The sequence below is a fragment of the Grammomys surdaster genome, unplaced genomic scaffold, assembly GCF_004785775.1.
Source record: "Grammomys surdaster isolate TR1022 unplaced genomic scaffold, NIH_TR_1.0 140, whole genome shotgun sequence".
In the NCBI taxonomy this organism is placed as follows: Eukaryota; Metazoa; Chordata; class Mammalia; order Rodentia; family Muridae; genus Grammomys; species Grammomys surdaster.
This window is the reverse complement of record NW_021604598.1, coordinates 7270528-7292504: the sequence shown is the minus strand read 5'-3', so window position 1 is coordinate 7292504 and position 21977 is coordinate 7270528. Positions and strand designations below refer to the sequence as shown.

At 45.4% G+C, this 21977-nt stretch overlaps 1 protein-coding gene across 2 annotated transcripts in view; it reads left to right on the top strand.

Moving 5' to 3' along the window:
• Glb1l2 (galactosidase beta 1 like 2) overlaps positions 1 to 19262 on the top strand; it is a 51743-nt gene extending 32481 nt beyond the window's left edge. The window contains exons 7-20 of one of the 2 annotated variants that reach the window (XM_028763910.1): positions 1931 to 2023; positions 5274 to 5355; positions 9458 to 9528; positions 12396 to 12480; positions 13671 to 13808; positions 14380 to 14460; positions 14960 to 15066; positions 15642 to 15782; positions 16030 to 16101; positions 16338 to 16416; positions 17421 to 17508; positions 17812 to 17923; positions 18289 to 18405; positions 18691 to 19262. In XM_028763910.1, coding sequence (XP_028619743.1) covers positions 1931 to 2023; positions 5274 to 5355; positions 9458 to 9528; positions 12396 to 12480; positions 13671 to 13808; positions 14380 to 14460; positions 14960 to 15066; positions 15642 to 15782; positions 16030 to 16101; positions 16338 to 16416; positions 17421 to 17508; positions 17812 to 17923; positions 18289 to 18405; positions 18691 to 18777 — 1353 coding nt within the window. In that variant the 3' untranslated portion in view covers positions 18778 to 19262. The remainder of the gene's footprint in view (positions 1 to 1930; positions 2024 to 5273; positions 5356 to 9457; positions 9529 to 12395; positions 12481 to 13670; positions 13809 to 14379; positions 14461 to 14959; positions 15067 to 15641; positions 15783 to 16029; positions 16102 to 16337; positions 16417 to 17420; positions 17509 to 17811; positions 17924 to 18288; positions 18406 to 18690) is intronic. The other variant, XM_028763911.1, reaches the window with a different exon arrangement.
• The last annotated feature ends 2715 nt before the right edge of the window (positions 19263 to 21977 follow it).

Below are 21977 nucleotides of genomic sequence, written 5' to 3'. Positions count from 1 at the left end.
CTCCCTCCCTCCCTCCCTCCCTCCCTCCCTCCTTATTTCCAAACATTTGGTTTCATTTCTTCCCTCCGTCCCTCCCTCCATCCCTCCCACCCTGCCTCCCTTCCTCTATCCATCCCTCTTCTTGTTTCTGCCCCCCCTTTTAAACTTTTGATAAGATTTTGCTCTCAAGCTCAAATTCACACTATACACAGATTGGTCTTAAACTCATAATTCTCCTACCTCAGCCTCCCAAAGTTCTAGGATTACAGATGCATGCCACCTTGCCTGGTCAGCCATTAATTCCTTAAATTTTAATTTAAACTTTTATTTTTTGAGATTTCTATGAGTATTATAATTATACCTCCAACTCCTTCCAGGTTCCTCCCACTCCCACTGGAATTATTGCCCTCTTCTTTAAATGTGTATATGATACATATGAAATATGTATTTAATTTTGTGTTGTTGATTTCACTTTGGGTTGCTCTATATCTGTGTATTTAGTGCTGACCACTGTGATTGGATAACCCACTGGGGAAGCTGTCCCGAGAGAACACTGACTTTTCCTCTCCTAACAGCCATTAATTGCCTGCAGCTTTTCATCTAGGGATCTGGCATTTTCTCTCCCTTTTTCTCCTCCTCCTCTTCCTCCATGTCAAAGAATAAGTATATTGGTCTGATAAATGTTATCACCTAAGTTCATTAGGGCCCATTCACAGTTTTTCATTCAATTTTCATTTCTTTCCCTTAAGGTAGATAACTTTAAATGATCATTTTCAAGTTCATTTATTGTCCCCTTTGTCTAGTACATCTGTTGTGTGCATATATATTGCACATGTGTATGTGACATCTATATCTATCTTTATATCTATGTGGACACACGCACACACACACACACACACACACACACACACACACACACACACACGTTCTTTGATCAAAGTCCTCCTAATATCCTGTCACCTCTTTCTCCTTTCCATCAAATCAAGCCTCGCCCTTTCCCCCTCTTTTTGGTTTGTGGTTCTGAGCATCCAACCTAGGGCTTGGTACATACTAGGAAAGTTTGAAGTATTTTCTACTGGATTATGTTCCGAACTTCCGTGTTTCCTTTATTTGTGTGTGTGTTTTCCCATGGCTTTTGGTTGAACAATAGGCATTTTAAAAAATCATCTTTCCCCGTTTCTGCAGATGGTCAGGGAAGGCCTTCACCAGTTGATGGGGTTTTGAAATTAGAGGACCAGCCCAGGATGCAGATATACAACCTCTCATATTTTCTGGACATATATCCTATTCATACCATCCATCTTCCACCCAAACCCTGATTTTCTTTACAAGTCATCATATCCCCAGAAGTCTCGTTGCAGTTTCTTCTAGGATGCTTGTCAGAGTCTTTGGCCCATGATTCTATTGCTTCTGTCAATCACAATCTGTAGTCTTCTTTCTGTTGACACGCTAATGCCATTGCCTTCTTCAGCTTCCAGCCTGGGTTCTAAGTCATCTGAGATAGAAGCCACTCTACCAGACAGTCCAAAGATAGACCATTGTCTTCATTTTTTACTTCCATTCTGGGGGCTGGAAGTGGAATTTGAGATGCTTTCTCTTAACCACACCGTGCTGCACACAGGGCAGGGCTGGGGCCAAGGCTGAGTATCAGTATGACAGATTTCCCACTGTCACTTGTAGTGGCTTCCTGATTGGTGATCATGACATTTGTTTGCTTTGGTCTTAGACTGGTTTCCAGCATTGCTCTAGTTAGTCTGTGGTTGTTTGATATTTCCACAGGAAGACATGGCCTGATGGTCCATGGTCTGATGGTGTCACTCCCAGTTACACACAGAGTCTATTGAGATTCTTGTTCTCAGTACAATGTGCTACTTGTAATTTGTGATGGGTGTAAGTTTAGATATTATGGTCCCTGCTGCCCACTTAGCTTCTGTTTATCTCTTTTCCCCAGTATAAGCATGGGGGACCTATCATTGCGGTGCAAGTGGAGAATGAATATGGTTCCTATAACAAAGACCGTGAATACATGCCTTACATCAAGAAGGTAAGACTCACTACATTCATGTTTTCACATTCCTTCCTCTGAACTATATTATATACTCTGTCATGCTGCCCTAGTACTTTTCTCAAATTAATACACCATGTCTTCCAACACCACTCATTAATTAGTGTAATGTTCTCTGTGGCTCATCTCAGCAGACCTGTCACTCACTTACCCTTTATTGATTGAGTTTAGCGGGATAGCTACGATGCACATCCTGTGTGCAGGGACTAAGAAGAAAAAGATTGTCTTAATTAAATGGAGGTGATAAAAGCTTTGTGGAACGTCTGCCTCAGCCCAGCATAAAGACAGATTTGTGGATGCACATGGATTTTATTGAGGAAATGGAAAAATGAAACAAAACAAATAATAAAAAACAACCAAACAAACAAAACCACCCTGACCATCTACACACTGTCCTCATTATAAAGATTTCTGGGGTGGTGCTCGGACATTGGATCGTGGAGTGAGTGAACTGCAGATTCACTTGCAAGACAGATTGAAAAGGATGGTGGGGTGACAGCGAAGAGAGGCCTGGCATTCACTTCTGTTTCTGTTTTTGTCTTTTCACTTGGTAGTTGAGGTTTTGAACTAATATCCCAGTTTCCCTAAGCCCCCCTTTTCTGTTACACAAAGCAGGCTAAAAGGAGTGCCTGCATCTTTTGGATTATGTGAAATTGGGTGGTCGAGCACTGTCAGAAATATACAGTAAGCCGTCAGCAAATGACTTTGACAGAGTCATTGGCATTTGTTTCAGTGTACCCTGGAGGGCTGGCCATGGTGTGACTGAGGAAGTAGGAAGTGGACTCTGGATCTGTGTGACTAGGTGACTTTGGTTCAGGTGCTCTGGACAGCGTGTCTGCTGCTTCCAACCCTAGTTTAACTTTCCATCTAGAAATTACTTTTGTTCTCACAGACTGGAAGAAGAAGTCTGTGAAGAAGACTGGAAGAAGAAGTCTGAGACTAGAAATAGAAGTTCAGGTGCTTCTATTTCTAGTCTCAGACTCCCTTGCCCCTCCTTCTTACTTGAGGAGAGTTCTCTGCAGGGTACCAGCTGTCTGAGAAGGGTGACATTCCTCCAGCTGGAAAGGGGTGGTCAGTCCTTGTCCACATCCTGGACAGAGGACCTGTCTAACTTCCTTGTTTTGCATCACCTAGAAAAAGCCAGGCCTCGACTCCAGAACTTCTTCTGCTGCAGGCCTCTGGCAGGCTCCCTGGGGCACGGGTGCCTTTCCAGCACTTGTTTATCAATGATGCAGCTGCAGGCGAGAGCTCTGAGGAGCATCAGGAGTAGAGAGTCGCTCCTTAGGGGATCTTGTCTATACAGCCTTGCCTCCCTGGTGCCCAGAGCTCAGCCTGAGGAGGCTCCTGGGAGGATCCTTTCCTGAACTGCTATGCAACTTCTCCTGGGCATGTTGGCAAGATGTGCATCCTGATGGCATTGAATGACCTTGGGCATGACCTCCCTCAACTCTTTGAGCCCTTGCAAAATGGACACAAAATTGCCCTTTCCTCAGGCTTCTGTGGGAGGAGGGTATGCGCTCTGTGCTTGGCAGGTGGCTAGCACTTAGGAAATAGTAATTGGCCTATAAAGGGCAAAATAAAAAAAATAATGTCTTTAAAATTTAAGGGTATAGAAAATTCTGTATCAGTGAGTCAGGGCTTTAAGTAGCGATCTCAGCAATATTCCTCAAGGATTTAATGTTCCAGCTCCAGGCATCGCTGAGACTTGGGGCCCCTCCTGTTCTGTCCTCACAGAACATGGGAACTGGCATTTATTGTTAGATGTTCCCCTTTCCAGAAGAATTCAGTTGAAATAAATAGTCTTATCATTGTAAAATTACCTTTGTAGAATTGTATGAGTCCAAAGGCCTAGAGTGGAGCCTGTGTGGATGGACAGGTTTTGAGCTCAGCACCATCTCTCCCATGGCCTCTGTAAAAGATCATAGTCCAATCAGCTTGTCTGTGTTGTTCAGATGTTGGCTATGAAGAGTGAAGGAGACAGTCCACGTGCTTAGCATCATGGCTAATGTTTTCATGTTAGCAGCTCTTCTGAGTGGCAGCAAGCCTACTGCTCCTCCAGCAGTGGGCTTTATTTATGTCCTTCAAGGAATGCTTCCAGCTCTGGGCATGGACAGTACTCTATAGGCATGCCACTGAGGTATGGCTGGGCTATCATTCATTGCTCTTGCCGTTGACCAAGCTCACACTGGCTCAGAGTGGGGAAGAGACAGGCTGCTTGTTCATGCTGTGGATGAAGGGGAAAGTATAGTGTCTCCCTGGTGACTGACCCTCTCAGTGGAGTTCCTCAGTCAGTTGCAGTGTGATGGCATGGCATCTCCCCCCCCTGAGCCAGGCTCTGAATAAGCTTGTGTGTGTCCTCAAACTGATCAGCCCTACAGAAGCAACCAAGGCCTTCCAGATCTAAGCAGGCACGTCCTCTGTCACACTTGAAAGCAAGCAGTTATTGGAACTTGGTTGAATATCGTAGGCATAGATAACTCGCAGAGAAGCACGTTGGCTAGGTTTTCCTCTCTTGCTCTGTAGACTACCTCAGCTTCAGCAGTGACCCTGTAGGAGCTCTGAGTCACGAGAACAGATCTTTTTAATTGGATATTTTATTTATTTACAATACAGATGTCATCCCCTTCCCCTCCCTAGAACCCCCATTTCATCCCCTCCTCTTCCTTTATGCTTTTATGCCATTTTGATTACATGCATGTATTAAGGTCAGTTCTAGGTTGAGGGTCTAGCAATACAATAGATGCAAATAGTCAAGGAGCAAGCAATACAATAAACACAAATAGCCAAAGAAAAAGCAAGGCATTAAACCCAATTACTGTGATCACTGTTTCTAAGGGCTTATCAGAATGACCAAAGTATCCGAGCCCACTTCCCTGTCATAGCCCAAGGTCATTTTCATGTCTGAAGCCTACTTCCTTGTTCTAGCCTAAAACTTAGATTCCTGCCTGAAATTACTTCTTTGTTCTAGCCTAATATTTAGATCCTGCCTGAAATTACTTCTTTGTTCTAGCCTAATGTCAGATTCCTGCCTGAAGCCTACTTCCTTGTCCTTGGCCAATGTCATATTCCTGCCAAGCAGCCCATTTCCTTGTCCTTGGCCTATGTCAGATTCTTGCCAAGCAGCCCCAAAGGCTCTCCACCTCTCTCCCTTTTTTATTTCATTAACAAGACTGAGCCTGTCTTAGGTTGACAAGAACAGATTTTTAACGTGTCTTTATCCCCTAAACAGGCTTTGGAAGACCGTGGCATCATTGAGATGCTCCTGACCTCAGACAACAAAGATGGCCTAGAAAAGGGAGTCATCGATGGAGGTACTCGGAGGAGGCCACCTGCTTGACTCTTGTACCCACCTCCCTGGGCATGGTCTGAGATATAAACAGGGGTTGTTTTTGTTGCCCGTATTGTATAGCATGGGGCTTGGCCCTCTGGGTAGTAGGGGTAATAGAGTGCACACACACCCCTAGCTCTTTTCTTTTTAGCAAACACCTTACCAAAGATCTTCCAAACACCCGAGTACCAGGCGAGCAGTATTTGTTCGGTGTTCTTGCTAAGTTGATAGCACTGCAGGTGGCTGCCCCCATCGGCCAGTTTCTGTTTATTGGAGAAATCCAGCTCCATTTCCTTCAAGTACACCAGGCTTGCAGTTTTTCTGAGCCCTGTCCTGCCAGACACAGCAGCCAGTGGATGCATCCTTTCGCTTTTCCATTTTTTAAAAATTAATTTTTACTGTTTACTTTACATCCCACCCACTGCCTCCCCCAGTCACCCCCTCCCACAATCCTTCCCCCATCCTTGCTCTCCTTCTCCTCTATGCAGGTTCCCCACACCCCCATATCCCTCCTACCATGGCACTTCAAGTCTCTTCCAGGCTAGGCGCTTCCTGCCTTTACTTTTCACTTTAAAATATATTCGGAACTCAGATGTGGTTCGCTGCTTCACCGTTCGAATCCTTCCCACCTGCAAGGCTGCAGTGTTCCCACCGACTTCTCTCACTTCACTGAACCCTCCAGCAACCTTTTCTCGATGCAACAATCTCTGCCTGAGTATGAGAATGTAACCCTGGAGTCGGGTCTGGGGCACACCCCTGCAATCCCAGCACTAGGGATGGGTGGCTGTGAGTTTGAGGCCAGCCTGGGCTACATAGTTCCAGGCTAGTCAAACTACATAGCAAGACCTTGTGTCTAAGAGCCAAGGGAACAGCCCAGATCATCTTCATCTACTTCCATATGCTCCCTAGAGACAAGAGAGATGTACACACTCTGAGAATGGCTGCACACAGCTCCTTACACAGCAACAACCCCTGCATGCCCCTTCACTCTTCCCTCCCACAGCCCCCCCCCATCCCTCCCATAGCCCTACACATGACCCTGAGTACACCCTGGCAGCATGCCTCAGTCTCCACACACACATGACCATCTGAGCTCACTTGCAAGTGCCTCCTGTTTCCCACTCTGTTCTACCCTCCTGGCTCCCATTCTGGTCCTCAAGTACCCAGAACACCCTCGGATTCTGTGACTCTGCACACCGTTAGGGAGTCTGCAAGGATTCCTCTCTGGTGGTCTTCGCAGTGAGGCTTTCTCTGAGCTTCCTGCTAGCACATGCACTCCCTCGCAAGGCCCAGCCCACTCTTCTGTCTCCATTTTCCGTCTTAACCTTTGGAATAGCTCACTTTGTTTACTGCTCTACCTCACAGCAGCTCTGTGGGCCTCCGGTTGTCTCATATGGTCTGTGCTTGAACATGTGCTCACCTGCAGTTGGTGCACAGGGAGATTATGTCCTCCTGCAAGTCCTGGTGTGAGTCTTTCTGGGGGCCGTGCTTCTCTGACAGCACCTCCGTGTGTCTGTTTTGTTTGCTTTGTGTTCCCTCTCTAGACTGACCTGTTTGTAGATGGGGCTTTTATCTTGCTATCCCTTTCACAGTATCTGGCTTGGTTACTTCTGGGAATGACTGATGTTGTAGATTGAGAGGAGAAGGCTCTTATCTACAGCAAGCACAGTGAATGAAAAGGCATTGGTTCTCCTTGGAGGTGACAAAGATCAATAGCGATTCCTGTTACTCCCACAAGGTGGCAGCGTCTACTCATGTTTATTACCAAGGCCCAGATGAAGGGACTATGGGGCATGAGGCAGTCAGTCTGTGAAGGCCTTAGAAGATGCTCCGTCTATTTGCACCCATCCTCTCCTGCAGGCTCTAATCCTGGGGTCCCTGAAACCACTGCTGCCTAAAATGATGATTTTTTTTTTAATTGAAAAAGTTAAAACATTCACTCACATGACCTGTCTGTACAATGATAATGATGATAATGATGGTAATAATAATAGTAATAGTAATAATAATAATGATAATCTTATCAAGAAATAATCTTCCTCCTCATCCAATTCCCCAGAAACAGCCATCTCAAACTGTAACCTTTTCCTCCAACTTTCCCGTTTCTATACAACTTGTACATGCAACTCTACGTCTGTTGTTTTAGGATTCTGAAGCTGCCCTCTGATGCTGAAGTGGATGGTTGGGGTTCCTCTGGTCTCACACACCTTCCTTTTCTTGCTAGTACAGTTCAGTGCTGATATGCATTTTGGCTGCAGGACTACTGGGTGGGGCGTGCTGCTTTACAGCATGAGAATCAGGTAGTCAGTCTCACCTTGAGTGGATGCACGATCCCATCTGATTTTCTTGTCACCTCAGAAACCCTGCCCCTTAAACCCCTGTCCCTGCCTTCTCTTTTCTTGCTTTGTTATGAGTTTGTTCTCAAACTCATGATGCTTTTGCCATGACCCCCTGGGTAATGGCATGATGGGTCTATGAGCATGTATCATGCATGGAGCCCAGTCTCACTTCTGTCTTCAGCCTTATCTCTCCCCATTTCTCTTAGAAACTCTTGTAACAGAGGCCTCCCAAGCTCCCATCCTATGCTTCCTTTGTTTTAAAACACGCTACCTGTTTCTTTTATTAGTTCTGCTTGCCCTGACTTTCTGTTACTGTTCTTCCCAGTGTTTGCTGGGAGATGGAACTGTGGAGATTGGTAGACAAGGGGAACAGGCACCCTTTCCTGTGGGGATAGTGGAGCTATGAGGATTATGAACATGAGGAAACTCACATGTCAGTGTCTAGAAATGCCATGCCAATTTTTTGCCCACATATAGAAGCAGCCTCTGGCTTCTTGCACAGATGTTGGAGGAACAGATGTGAGGACTGGGCAGGAGCCTCCATGCTCGGGGACCCCCTCGAGTCTTCTCTCTACCTCTCACCCCCGTGCTCATAGAGGATTGTTTTCTAAGAGCATGTGAGCCCCACTGAAGGAATAGGCTCTAGTGCAAAGGAAGCTTGACTACAGGGCTGGGAGGATGCCTGTGGCCAGAGGGGGTTCCCTTCAGAGTGGAGGAAGGACTTACCTGGGATCTGAAAGAAAGAACCAAATCTACCCTCCTGTCCCCTGCTGGTCCTCCATGGATTTTACCTTCCCAGGGTTCCCTCAGCACTTTGCCTTTGCTCACACCCATTCTGCATTTTACTTCTTACACTTGAATTTGATGTGGTGTCGGGATGTCATGACAGCTGTCTGCATTCAGCTAGCTCCATGCATTGGGTTGACTTTGAGCTTCAGGGTCTTCCCCTGTGGGTTGCTGGAGGACAGTGACATCAGAGGCTTGGTGTGAAGGGGCCTGAGTTTGCAACCCTACTCTGCCGCTCACAGATTATGGACCATGAGGGAAGTCTCTGTACCTTCAGAGCCTTAGCTTTGTTTTCTTCAGTGGTGAGCATGGCCTGATATCCTGGATGATAGCTGGGGCTGGCCATCCTGCCTTAGTTACTCTTAAGCTCATTCATCTGACACTGGCCATTCAAATGAATAGTAAGCAGGCAAGGGGCCTTGGAATCAAATTCTCCAGCTGGCCATGACTGTGGCAGGGTCATGGCCATCAGCTATCGGTAGCATTTTTCTTGAGCATGTATTTTGCTTATGGAAAACTGTCTGAAATACTGGTTAAATTTTTTAACATAAACACATTATGGAACAGTAGACAGTGTGTTCTTACCAAGAAATTCGACATGAGCCTTCATTTGTTGCCCTTGGTGTACCAAGGCTTTGCCTTTGCACTCAAGTGCAGTGTAGCGCTCAGGCTCTGGTTCCTATGACAGTAGTTCAGATAAGACTTTCCTCTGCAACATTACAGTCAGTAAAAATCAGATGCTAACTTTCTGGCTTTGCTCTGCATTGAACGGTGGAGTTTCTAAGAATAACAATATAGGGAAGTCTTTTGGCATCACCAGAGCTAATTTCTAATGGAAGGTGGGAAAATGTCTATACTAGCTTCTTTTCATGCTGGTAGATTAAAGATTTGTATAACTCAGAAAGTCTCTGTGACTCCAAGACTATGCTTTTTTTTTTTCCTTCTCCACTGCCTTCCTAGTGCTGGCCACCATCAACTTACAGTCTCAACAGGAGCTGATGGCACTGAACAGTGTTCTCTTATCTATACAGGTAGGTCTGGCCTAAGGGATGCTGGGGATCTTCTAGCTTGAGGGCAGGGATTCCACATGCCTGCATTGATCCCAGAGATCTGTGATGGGGAAGAGGACTCCTAGTTCTTCCAGTCTCTTGGTTCATCCACATTGCCTCATGGATGGGAGGGAAGCAGCTTAGAAACCCTGCTCTAAAGTGTTGCTGTATAGACTGACACCATCCAAGTGTGTTGAATTCTTTTGGTAAGGGCACCGTTTGAAGCTTTTGGCTTTTATGGACTCCACAAACCCCAGAATTTCTTTGAGATATTGATAGAGAAAAACCTCTCTATCTTGTACTGTAAAAGGCATCTGGCCTCAACCTTTAAGGCTTCATTGGCATTGGACATGTGTCTGTTATCCATAAGACAGGAGGCCTGGTTGATTCCAGGTCATTAAATGAGAGAGGTTTCTGGGTGTATTTCGCCTTCCTCAGACCGATGGTTACACATAGTCCTATTCCAGTTGATGTCTCTAGTTTGTGTGTCTCATTAAACAGGCAGATGTGATTGAGGCTCAGCTAGCTCATTTCATCCAGGCTTACTGAAAGGTGTGAATGCCCCCACCAATTGCATATCTGCCGTGGTCTTCAGCCTAGATGGAAACTGATAGAGTCTATTGACAATGGATAGGTGCCTGAAGGGATACTGGGCCAATGGTGTGGGATCATTTGTGGTCCACTGAGTAGACTGTTTTTTCCAGCCATTGGCCTTTCAAAGTAGGGATGATATCCTCAGGTATACTCATGACAGGTAGTACCCTGTAACATGAGTATGTGTATATGGTGTGGCTACAGCGGAGATGGAGGTCAGAACAGGTGCGAAGGCTCCTAGGAGGAGGGCAGGTCTTATCTCTGGTAGACTCTCCAGTGGGAAGGACTATGCATATACATGTGTGTGTTCAGGTGGAAACCTCTTTTCTCATCTTCCTTCTTACAGTATGTCCTAGGTCTGTTCTCTGTCTCTAGAGGTGTCTGGTCTCTCTTACCTCACAACTGACCATAGGACCTCTGTCTTATGGTGTCTGTAATCTACTTGGGAAGAGAGGCTCATGATACATGGTCTCAAAGTGGCTAAGCAGAGTTGCAGTTGAGTCCTGCCAAGGGAAGTACAGATTCTGGGGGCTGCTCAGTACCCACTTGATCACTCTATTGTGAGCCTGTGGAGACACCGCTTGGGCTCCTCAGTGTTTCTGTTTTGCCTTTAGTTGTGTGAGTATAATGAGAACCTTTTCTTGCGTAAGGCAATATTTGAAGAGGACCTCACCGTACTGGTGATGGAAAGAGCATCTGCTGCTGATCTCTAGACAACATGCCATGTCAGTGCTATTAGACTGGCTGTCATCAGCAGAATGGCACCACTGAAGTACTTTCTTGTATAGTCTATGACGTCTGGCGTCTGCCCTTACTTAAAGAAGTGGTTTTGTCTGAAGGGCTTCGTTGAATGGACACTACAGACTCCAGCACTGGTTAACTTTGGAGTATCCATTAGTTCTTAAATATATGCTTAGTAAGGAAGATAAGTCATGCTAGAAATTTTTGAGTAATTCCTGTATACCAGAAATATATATGCAACCTTTCATCTAGTTCTCCTAGTGAGCATGAGTGCTAGCTACTGTTACTGGTATCCATGGTCTAGGAGATAGACAGAAAAATAATTGAAGTACTCAGAAGATGGTCATTTTGGGATTGGTTGTACCATATTTTGCAGGAAGACAAGTTGGTCCATGCTGGACATTCACCATCCGCTCACCACACCATAGACGCTCTTAAGCAAATAAGCCCACTGTTGGCCCTGGAGGTTTTGAGACTTAATACTTAGACTCTACTTCTCCCTTTTGGGTGACTAGATGTGTTTGTAGTATGGCCTATCTTGAGATGTAAAGAAAAACCAAGCTACCAGCTTGCTCAAAACAAATCTTGTGGCTATGTTGACTTTTCCTCAGGGATAGTTGTTACTTTCTATGCCATGAACCACTAAGTATGCCCCATCTCTCTGGAACATGTTCTGTTGCGTTTTATGGAGTTTCAAATGTCAGGAAAGTCCTGAGAGAGGATACTTAATCAGCTGTCTCTGAGTAAATGAGGAATGCTTCCTGGCTCAGAGCCTAAAATCTTAGCAGATGAGTCTTTCACACATGCCCAGGTATTTACAGCTTTTGCAAACATGGTGGAGCCAAGCACAGTCCCAGAATGATCCCTGTATGCATGGAGAAGGCAGACGTCACCTCGGTAGTCTGAAGTGACAATTAAGACTTGTTCAGTATCCTGGGCAAGGTATGAATCCAGAGTGCAGCTGCAGAGCTTGTACCATGAGTAGCTAAGCTGCTCTCCTGGGATCTGAGTCTCTGTTTTAGTTTTGTAAACTGCTGTTTAAGCCAGAACTTAAAGAAACCCACTCTGAAGCCTGCTGGCCTCCACATACAGAGAAGCAGTGACTTTGGTTTGTCTGCACCCATGGCATCGTGCTCAGATTTACTCGTCTAGTTGGCAAAGGTTGTCTTAAGCCAGAATGCAACCCAACCAATGTAGTAAAGGGCATTCAAATCAGGTGATTAGTTCTGATAAAAGCTTAGTTTGAGCAGATACTTATGTTTTCTTGCTAGTATCTGCCATATGCAGCATCAAAAGCATATTAAACATCAACTCTGGTAGTGTCTTCCCTTTTATCCCAGTAGGTGGTGAGGTCACATTGTTGTTGAGGAATGGTCCATGCTGTGCACCTACAAGCCTCTTAGGCAAGAGGTGGATGGCCATGGAGGACAAAAATATGGAGTTCTGTTCAAGAACAGTGCCATCTGTCCTTTTTGATCAGCCTGCCTGCCTAATTCTCATTTTGTGGTACCCAGGGGATTCAACCCAAGATGGTGATGGAGTACTGGACAGGGTGGTTTGATTCATGGGGTGGCGCCCACAATATCTTGGATTCCTCTGGTAAGTGTTTTACTTTGCCTACACCTAATAGTTATGGTGACAATTTGTAAGAATGTGTTTTGCATCTCCTGGCATTGGGTATGGAGTTGTAGGATGCTGAGTTCTCAGGATCATTTGTATTCAGATTCAGCTCTTGGTACTTCTGAGACTTGACACTTGAAATAACAATAGGGCCTTCCTCATTGCTTTTCTGTGATTTTGTAAGTAGAAAAGTAACACATGTGTATCGTAGATATCTAGGAAATGTAGGAAAGTTTAAAGAAGAAATAAGTCCCTGAGTCTAGAACAAGCATGCTGATATATTTAACAGTAAAGGCAGCAATTAATGTAACGTCATCTATGTACATACAGATAGAGCTAGAGATAGATTGATCGCATCTTCACACATATACACACACCACACACCACACACACACACACACACACACACACACACACACACACACACACACCATCCTATACTATTGAACATAGGAATGCTTGGTGTACTCAGATATTTCTGTCTTAAAGAATTTGAAGAGCTCCATTGTATTGATGACTAAACCACCATTTAGTGACCCAGTTCTTTAGTGATTGCTTAGTTTTGGCTTTGGTTAATTGAATACCATCTAAACAAGCATCCTTGAAGTTTTGTTGGGATATATTTTCTTATGATAAAGAATAAATTATTGTATCAATACAGTTTTAATATATGTATTTATCACTGTCCTGTAGACTGTAGCAGCCTACTGGCAATTATAAAATGAGAATAATCATTTCCTGCAGATTCATCAGTACTGAGTATTAAAATAATTTTTTAAATTTGCCAGTTCACTAGATCAGTATTAAGTTTACATTTATTGGATATATCATTCAAATATATAATAATTGACCTTTTATTTTGTTACCTGATACTGTCTTTGTATTTTGTTGATTTGCTTTCAAGTTAAGGGAGGAATTAGGGACACAGGTAGGACTGATGTGTAATGGGGTCCCAGCTTTGTTACATTTCCTTGGGACAGAATAGCCACTAGGAAACATGCTATCTGGTAGAGTGAAAACAGCCTATGTACTACTACAGATTGTCCAGAGAAATCTGAATGACCCAGTAATGAGTGACCTGGTGGGGACTGGAACAAGGGGCTTAGTTGGGGCTTTCCTTAGGCTTCGAATCACTGTAAACATCCCTTCTTTCTGCTCTCTCCTTGAAGAGGTCCTGCAAACAGTGTCTGCCATCATCAAAGACGGCTCCTCCATCAACCTGTACATGTTCCACGGAGGTACAAATTTTGGCTTCATAAATGGAGCCATGCATTTTAATGACTACAAGGCTGATGTTACCAGCTATGGCAAGTATCCTCAGTGGTTCTCCCTGGTCCTCTCCAGTGTCTGTAGGGCTGGCACTTCTGATGGAGAATCCTTTAGAGACAGTTTTTCAGACCTTTCATGTCTTTGGCTATGTAATATCCAGGGAAGATAGAGACTTTGTCTGACTATTACCTCTAAACTTCCAGAGTAGTAGGGCCTGTGAACAGCTTGTTGAAAAAGCTGTTTGGAGGAGCAAGGGGAGGCAAATCTAGAGTAAGAAGGATGGGGACAGACTTCCCCTCTGTCAGATCCTTGGGAAAGTGTGATCTTGGCCCTCTGCGAGTTCTCAGGGAGTTGAAGAGATGTTCCATTATATCTGCTTGCAGTCAGAAATAGAGTATCATGCTGTGCTCATGGGTACTTTGGTAGTACTTAGTACTTTTCTTAGCTTGATTGGATGGTTCATACTAAAGGTGTTTCTCTTCAAAATTGCTGGTTTGAGAACTATGTTCTTCTCTTCCGAGTTCCTCTTCCTCCTTTTTTTTTATTTTCTTCATCCTTTTGTACTCTTCTGGGGACAGAGAACCTGAAGGGTCCATGGGTGTTTTGCAGACTATGATGCTATATTGACAGAGGCTGGAGACTATACTGCCAAATATACCAAGCTTCGAGAACTCTTTGAAACCTTCTCAGGTACAAACAAGGAACAGATCAAACATCCACTTGGGCCCATGCTTTTGCTATGAGCCCTTAGAGTTTCTGCCATCTTCCTATCCTACCTCAATTCTAGCTAATCCATATTTAAAAATGTCCTAGTCTACTATGAAATGTTTCTCTGTGCATGCACAAGGCCCTGTGTTCCACCTAGCCCACTGCCAAAAAACAAATAAGTAAATAAGCAAATGAGTAAATAATAAAACCAATATTCTAGACAAAGAAGGTTTGAGAGATTATTGTCATCATTCTGTGCTTTTTGTATTTGACTCATGCTAAGCCTATTTATGCCATATAGAAGACACAAATAAGCCCTGCTCTTGTCCAGGCCCCATGTTCTAGAGTAATTTAAGCTCTGAGTAGGGCCTGTGGTTGATCTGGGTGGCAAGATGAAAGGAGCACATGGGACTGTGGGTATGAGGCTGGAGGAGGTAATGATGATTGAATCTTTAAGGGAAGGCCATGATTCCTGTTGCAGGTGTTCCTCCACCTCCTCCACCTGAGCTTACTGCTAAGATGGTCTATGAGCCAGTGAGTCCATCTTTCTACCTATCACTGTGGGATGCTATCCAGTACATGGGTAAGGTAAGTGCTGCAGCCTGGGTATCAGGTATAGTTACTAAGTAGACAGGACCCAGGAACTTTCCCAATGGGATCCCAGGATGAGCAAACCCACTAGTGGCATTGAGGTCTCTAGCCAACCAAAGAACTGAGTGAAGAGAATACATTGGTGCTGGAGTGGGAATTGGGAAGAAATAGAAGGGCTTGAACCTGGTGTCTCCCCTCTAGCCTCAGGAGTAGGCCTTTCTGTAGGTCATGGGTAGGGTGAGGAGCAGAGGAAGGACTAATCCTTCCTTTGTGAAAAGGAAAGAGGAAAGCCGCTACAGTTCATTCTGTTGTGACACTGGCTTAAGGATTCCATGATATGATGGTGGCTTCAGGATTCTGGTAGATTGTAGGACTCTAGTGAAATCTCATTTTTCCTGTTGTCCTTATTTATGCCTCTGGGGAGTCATTAGTTTAAGCTAGTAATAAGGTAGAATAGAGAAGAAGAGGTTAGAGCATCCTTACATCCTGTCCCTGATACCCTTGCTGCTCATGTGAAAACTTAGAGTTAGGAGCTGCTTGATTCCTGTACCTTCTTGTGTCTCCTTATGTAGCCAGTCACATCTGAGATACCCATCAACATGGAGAACCTGCCAGTAAACAATGGTAATGGGCAGGCCTTTGGGTATGTTCTGTATGAGACCACCATCTTTTCATCTGGTGTCCTTAGTGGCCTCGTGCGTGACAGAGGACAGGTAGGAGCATCTCCTCAGAATTCATGGAACTTTGTGGTGACAGGGCATGTCAGTTTATTTTCTGCCTTCAAGATCAGCTGTTGGCTGTCTGTAGTTCACTCAGTCTTTCCCTCATACCCATGGTGTTCATTGTCCTCCACATCTGGCAAGCACCTTCCTAAGTACTCCCAGCCATAGATGTTCTCTTTTTTAACAGAGGCTCTTTTCCCTCCTGTTCACTGTGATTTCCATCTTCTCCCTTTGGCAGGTCTTTTTGAATAGAGTATCCATAGGATTCCTGGACTATAAAACAACGAAGATCACTATCCCCTTGACCCAGGTTTGTTATCCTAGGGATCTGGGTGATGGCTAGGGAACTTGGTAGGAGTCAAAGGAGGAAGACCAGGAAGCCAGGAGATTTCTTAAAAACTGGAAAGAGAAGGGCACACATAGCTTTCTGACCAGTTGGGGGCTCTCACTCCCTTTCTTAGAGCATAGGGAATGACTGGGAACACAGATTCCCAGGTATAGCTGAGTTATCAGGTGGTGATAACTGGCCACTTGTGTTCCTGGCAGGGTTACACCATACTGAGGATCTTGGTGGAGAATCGTGGGCGAGTCAACTACGGAAATAATATTGACAGTCAGCGCAAAGGTGGGTCCTAGTACAGACCAGGAGAAAAGCCACTCTTCAGACCTGTCTATCTGTTCACCATCGAGTACATTAACAGCCACAGGGGCCCACTGAGGGAGGTGGCTTATGGAGGCCTACTGCAGGGAGGTGGATCTTGGGGACCCACTGCAAGAGAGGCAATTCATGGAGGTATTTGAAGGGAGATGGTGCCTGGTTTATTTAGAAAGGCTAATGGGTGTCCTGGCTAATGGGTCAGGAAAGTTTGGCCACTTTCCCTTTAGTGCTTTAGAACTGTATGGTGCTTGTGTTCCTGGAGGAACTTACAGATGCCCTCTTCATCTTTCTTTCTACTGAAATTTACTTTGGTGAGAGTGGACCTCTCTGCTTTTAGGGTTATGAGTAAGGAGCAAGGAATGGGAATATCTTGGAGTCCATGGAAGTGTATAGGACCCCTGACTTCTTGGGTCGTCACACTGAATTTCTGTTCTTCACCTCCCCCAGGAAAACTGAGGGAATAGGCAATGCTCCTGGGCCCAGGAGGAAGCCAGACATACAATGAGCAAACTGTATGATGTTGCTACATGCTCACCGTCTAGATGTCTTTAAATTTATCTTAAATCTTAGGTTGAATGGCGAGTTCCTTGCTGAGTCACCAGGTCTCTTTGTCTGAGGCCCTCATAATACCATAAAGTTAGGCTCTCTGTTGCCACTTAGCCAGATACAGCTTTCCCTTGAAAGAGGCCAGAAACCAGATGTTACACACTGACATCTCAGCTCTGTCACTGTCCTTGGATATACTGTTCTTCATGACAAATTCTATGGCTTGATAGTGGTCTTATCTCTTGCTACACTTTTGAAATCTCCAGGGAGGCTTTAGTCCAAGTGCAGAGTACTTTAAACTGCACATGCTTTAGGAAAGATTCTTGCTTCATCTTTTCCTGGCTCATCCACACATGCCCTTGCTGCAGCTGTGTCACCCGTGTCCTGATTAGGGGCTTGCTCATCTTTTTGCCCACTCTTCCTAGGTTTAATTGGAAATCTCTATCTGAATAATAAACCCCTGAAAAACTTCAAAATCTACAGCCTGGATATGACAAAGCAGTTCCTTCAGAGGTGGGTCTCTGTGCGTCTGGTGAGGTCATAGCTAATATGTAGCAAGAGCCAGGAATACCCTGGCCTCCCAGAGGCCACAGTGACCTACCTAAGAAGAGGGGTGGGACACGCAGTGGAACCTGTGTTTACAAATTTGGAAATGCCCATTTTGGTATCTGGCTGCCATCCTATGACCTGCTTGGGTGTAGGTGGTCTTGGGGTCTTGTTGTGGGTAGGGATGTGCCATGGGAATTAGATGCAAGCCTGGAAGCAGATGTGAGAGATAGTCCTTCCTTCCTTTTTCTGCTTACATCCTGTCCTTAGGTTCGACATGGACAAGTGGAGCATCATACCCAAAGAACTTACCTTTCCTGCTTTCTTCCTGGGTGCCTTGTCAGTTGGCATTTACCCTTCTGACACATTTCTGAAGCTGGAGGTTTGTAGGATGCCTTTCCTCTCCTGTTCTCTCATTTTCTTAGGGCTCTGAGCCAAGCTGACTTGGATAGAGTTTTCTGTAATACCTGGGCCAGAAACCTTCAGGTCTTTCTCTATGACCCCATATGATAGGGATCCTGTGACATCTCTATGTCAGAGTGGGCTCAAAGCTGAAGCACCTTGTGGTGTGTGTGGGTTCCTATGGACAGTCTGAGGTTGATTACCCTGCTTTGGAGGCACAGCAGTGGGGTGGGTTGACCTTCATGGATGTCTAATGTTGGTTCACTTTGGTCTCTCAGGAACATGGTCTGTTTCTCACTTTGGGGCACCCGTGGTAAAGCGAGACCTTCCCTGTTTTATTTGAAGGGCTGGGTGAAGGGGGTTGTATTCGTCAATGATCACAACCTTGGACGCTACTGGAATGTAGGACCTCAGGAGACTCTCTACCTCCCAGGTGTCTGGCTGGACAAAGGACTCAACAAGGTGGGAATACTTGTAGACTCCCTCCTTTTTCCTTGAAACTGTCTTCCCATCCCTGCTCCCCCTGCTCTCAAGTTGCTTCTCTGCCCCTGAAATGCTTGACCAGGAAGTAGGAGAGAGTATTTCAGCTACCTTATTCTCCCCCTTCCCTTATTGAGTGACAAGTCTGCATTCACCCCACCACCTCCTTCCAACTGCATTCTACCCCCAGCCTTCCAATCCTACTACCCCATACTCTCCCATCTGCCTCCAGGGTAGACCTCACAGCACAGCCCTTGTTCTCCACAGGTTATCATTTTCGAAGAGACGATGTCAGGTTCCATGGTACAGTCTACTGATGTCCCCCACCTGGGCAGGAACCAGTATGTTAACTGAACAGCAGCCCCAGCAGCCCCTGCTTCGGTTGACAGCTTCCTTCCTTCCTCTCCTTCAGGAGAAGTCATCATAACTAGCAGCCTCAGGGAATGAAGGGCTATAGTCAACTCAGGCCAAAATCCTAAGCCTGAGGGGACTGAAGAGAAGATGGGGTAGCACTGTCTGGATACACTCACAGTGAGATGTCTCCTCTTCTGGTTTTGTGGACAGGCACTTTCTGCTCCTCTGATCTTTCAGGGGAGGCCATAGGGCCGTCTCTGAGGGTGGAGTATGTAGTCATATCACCTTCGAAGAAGGTGCTGAACCTGGGTGGATACTGTCCTCTTCTGGAAGTGAAAGCTTCACTGGTCAGCATGCTGGTTCTAGGTAGGCTTTTTGAACATTCCCAGCAGGATATAGCCACATCTTAGATAGTCTCTTTGTGCTCCTGAATCTGTGGGTTTGTCATTGTTTGTAGAGCCAAGAGAAAAGGGGGTCTTACATGAGTCAACTTTATTTTTTGACTTTGCATTTGCCAGTTCTGGGGATCTAGAAGAAACATGTCTTTTCCTTTTCACTCTGTCTCTTACTGCATGAATAAGTTGGTAAAACGAGCCTAAGAGAAACAGGTGTTCTCAGTAGTTAGCTCCCATGTTAAGAGTTCGGCATTTCAGAAGAAACCACCTCACACCCATGCTCTCAGGGAAGGAATGGCGGAAGGCCCAGCTAGGTGGTACTGGGCAGCTGTGCCCCACTGCAGTAGATTCTGGGGTTAGCTACAGCCCACAGGTCTAGCACTGTCCTTGTTTCTAACTCAGTAATTCTTTGAACACTCTCCTTCCCCTTCCTGACCAAACAGCAGGGAGGAGGAAAGGCAGTCTTCTGCCACACTGTCTTAGTCCAGATTGAAGGAGCTTGTTCAAGGAATCAAGTGCAATGGCTTGGGTTGGGCTAGCCATTCTAAATTGCAATACATTCGAAGCAAACCTTCTTTGTGGAGGTCTGCAGCTTGTCTGTGCCACTCTCAGCCATGGGAGAAGGTTACCCTTAAGGTTCCAGATACTGATGGTACCCAGTTGGCAGGTGACACATGCCACTGGCTTCTTAACACCTTTTTTTTTTTTAATTTCAATTCTCCTTGAAATGTCATTGCATTAAGAGCAGTCCAATATCATGCTGGTAGTTAAGAGTAAGAACTTTATAGAAAAAGCTAAACCACAATATATCAGTTAGCTATAGGAGATAGTTTTTCTTAATAAATTACATCTGACATGTACTGCTCTAAGTAATAGTGAAAATCAAATACTACACATCTGTGAGCACAGTGACCACACAGAAGCCCAGTGAAGATGAGTTAGGCAAGAACAGACCAATGGAGAGGCTTACAGACTGTCAGGATGGCTCCCTGAGTAAGGCCAAGAACACTAGTCAGGGCTACTGCAGCCACTGAGCTAAGCGCCCAGCTAACTTACTTGTGAGTGGTCATAGAGGCATAACCCATGTCCCACTGGTTCTGAGAAATTGAGGTTGTGTCTGTCTGTCTGTCTGTCTCTTTTTTCTCTGTCTCTAAGATAGGGTCATAATATAATAGCCCAGACCGGCCTTGATCTTTTGATTCTCTTGCCTTAGCTTCCCAACTTCTGAGATTACAGGCTTGTACCATCATGCCCAACTCAAAGGAACCTTTTTTAAAAAGCCTTTTATTTGTCTTAAAGTTTTAAAATAAAATTACATGATAATTATTTGTGTTTGTGTCGTGGGATGTTAGGTGTATGAGAGCCATGATGCGATGCATGACTGTTCAGAGGGCAGCCTGTGGGAGTTGGTTCTCTCCTTGTGCCCTGGGGAACAAACTCAGATTGCCAGGGTTGGTAGAAAGTGCCTTTACCCACTGAACTATCCTACTCCCCCTCAAAGGAAGTCTTTCAAAGTGAAGCTTGTAGGTGGTGCCTAAAGAACAAGACCTACCAAGCCCCCGATCTTACCTACTCTTGCCAGTTCCTTCTGAGATGCTTGGAATAGCAAGCATCCAGCTAAGATGCAGAAGAGTCCAGGGCTACTTGAGCAGGGCCAGAGCCAGAGAGCAGTGCCATATTGTCACTTTGTCTTGCATTACATAAGAGCAGGTTTCTGCAAAGCTGAATTAAGCAGGGCTGTGCTGGGAAGTGTGACAGGCAGTCAGAATATAAAGGAATCTTACATAGCATCCTTCTGTAAAGGAGTGAAGAAGCCTTGGAGTAGGTTTTATGCATACACGATTAGGTATGCATCCAGATAAGGTCTTTCTGTAGCAACATTTTTCTCTACCTCTCTAGCATGTGCAGCCGAGCTTAGCTCTACAGAATTGACTATTTCTTGCAGGTCCTGTGGACCACATACCTGATCTCAGCCCCTCCAGAGTTCCTCTTTCCAATGTCCAATTGTTCTGAGACTCTGGTCACTCACTCTCCCTTCCCTGTGTCTATTCACTGTGTGGGACTACACCTGTGGGATCTTGATACCAACATCCTCCAGTGTCGGTTCCCATCCACACGGCAGGCACACAGACAGCTGGTCCTCACTGTCTATGGCATGTGTGTGACCAGGTCAGAAACAGAACTTCACTTTCCCTCATGTGACCTCCCCTGAACTCTGTTCAGTATAAACAAATGGAAATTCTGTTTTGTGTCCCAGATGATTTTGGCTCTTTTCTCTTCATTCCACACACAACCCCTTCTTAAGCTTGGTGTGCAGCCGCTTCTCTCTGCCCTCATCCAATTCACCATCATCTTCTACCTGGTATAGCTCAGGGACTGCCTCCCCAGTCCTCTAGCTTGGTCTACTTGTCCTCTGCACTGGAAGCAAAGTGGCTCTTCTTGAAGGCCAGTTCCATCAGTGGATTCCAATTTCACTTAGAGTAGAAACCAAAAGCTTTATCCTAGTATTGGAGGCCAACCAATCCTAGGCTTTCTTCCTACCATGCCACCCTACCCCCACCCTTCACTGGCCTGATCAGTTGCAGTCACACTGCTCTTTTTGCTGGGCCATATGTATGGGGAGAACTCTGCAGTTGGGGACACTTCTCTTCTATCAGGATTGTCTGCCTCAGCTGCATGTCGGCATGCTGCTGTTTGGTTCCTTGTCCCTTTCTCCCCATGCTTCATGGAACCCCAGGTCCCCTCACTGCTACCTCCCATCATTCCCAGCAGCTTTGCTCTTCTCCCTAAAACACCTCACACCTG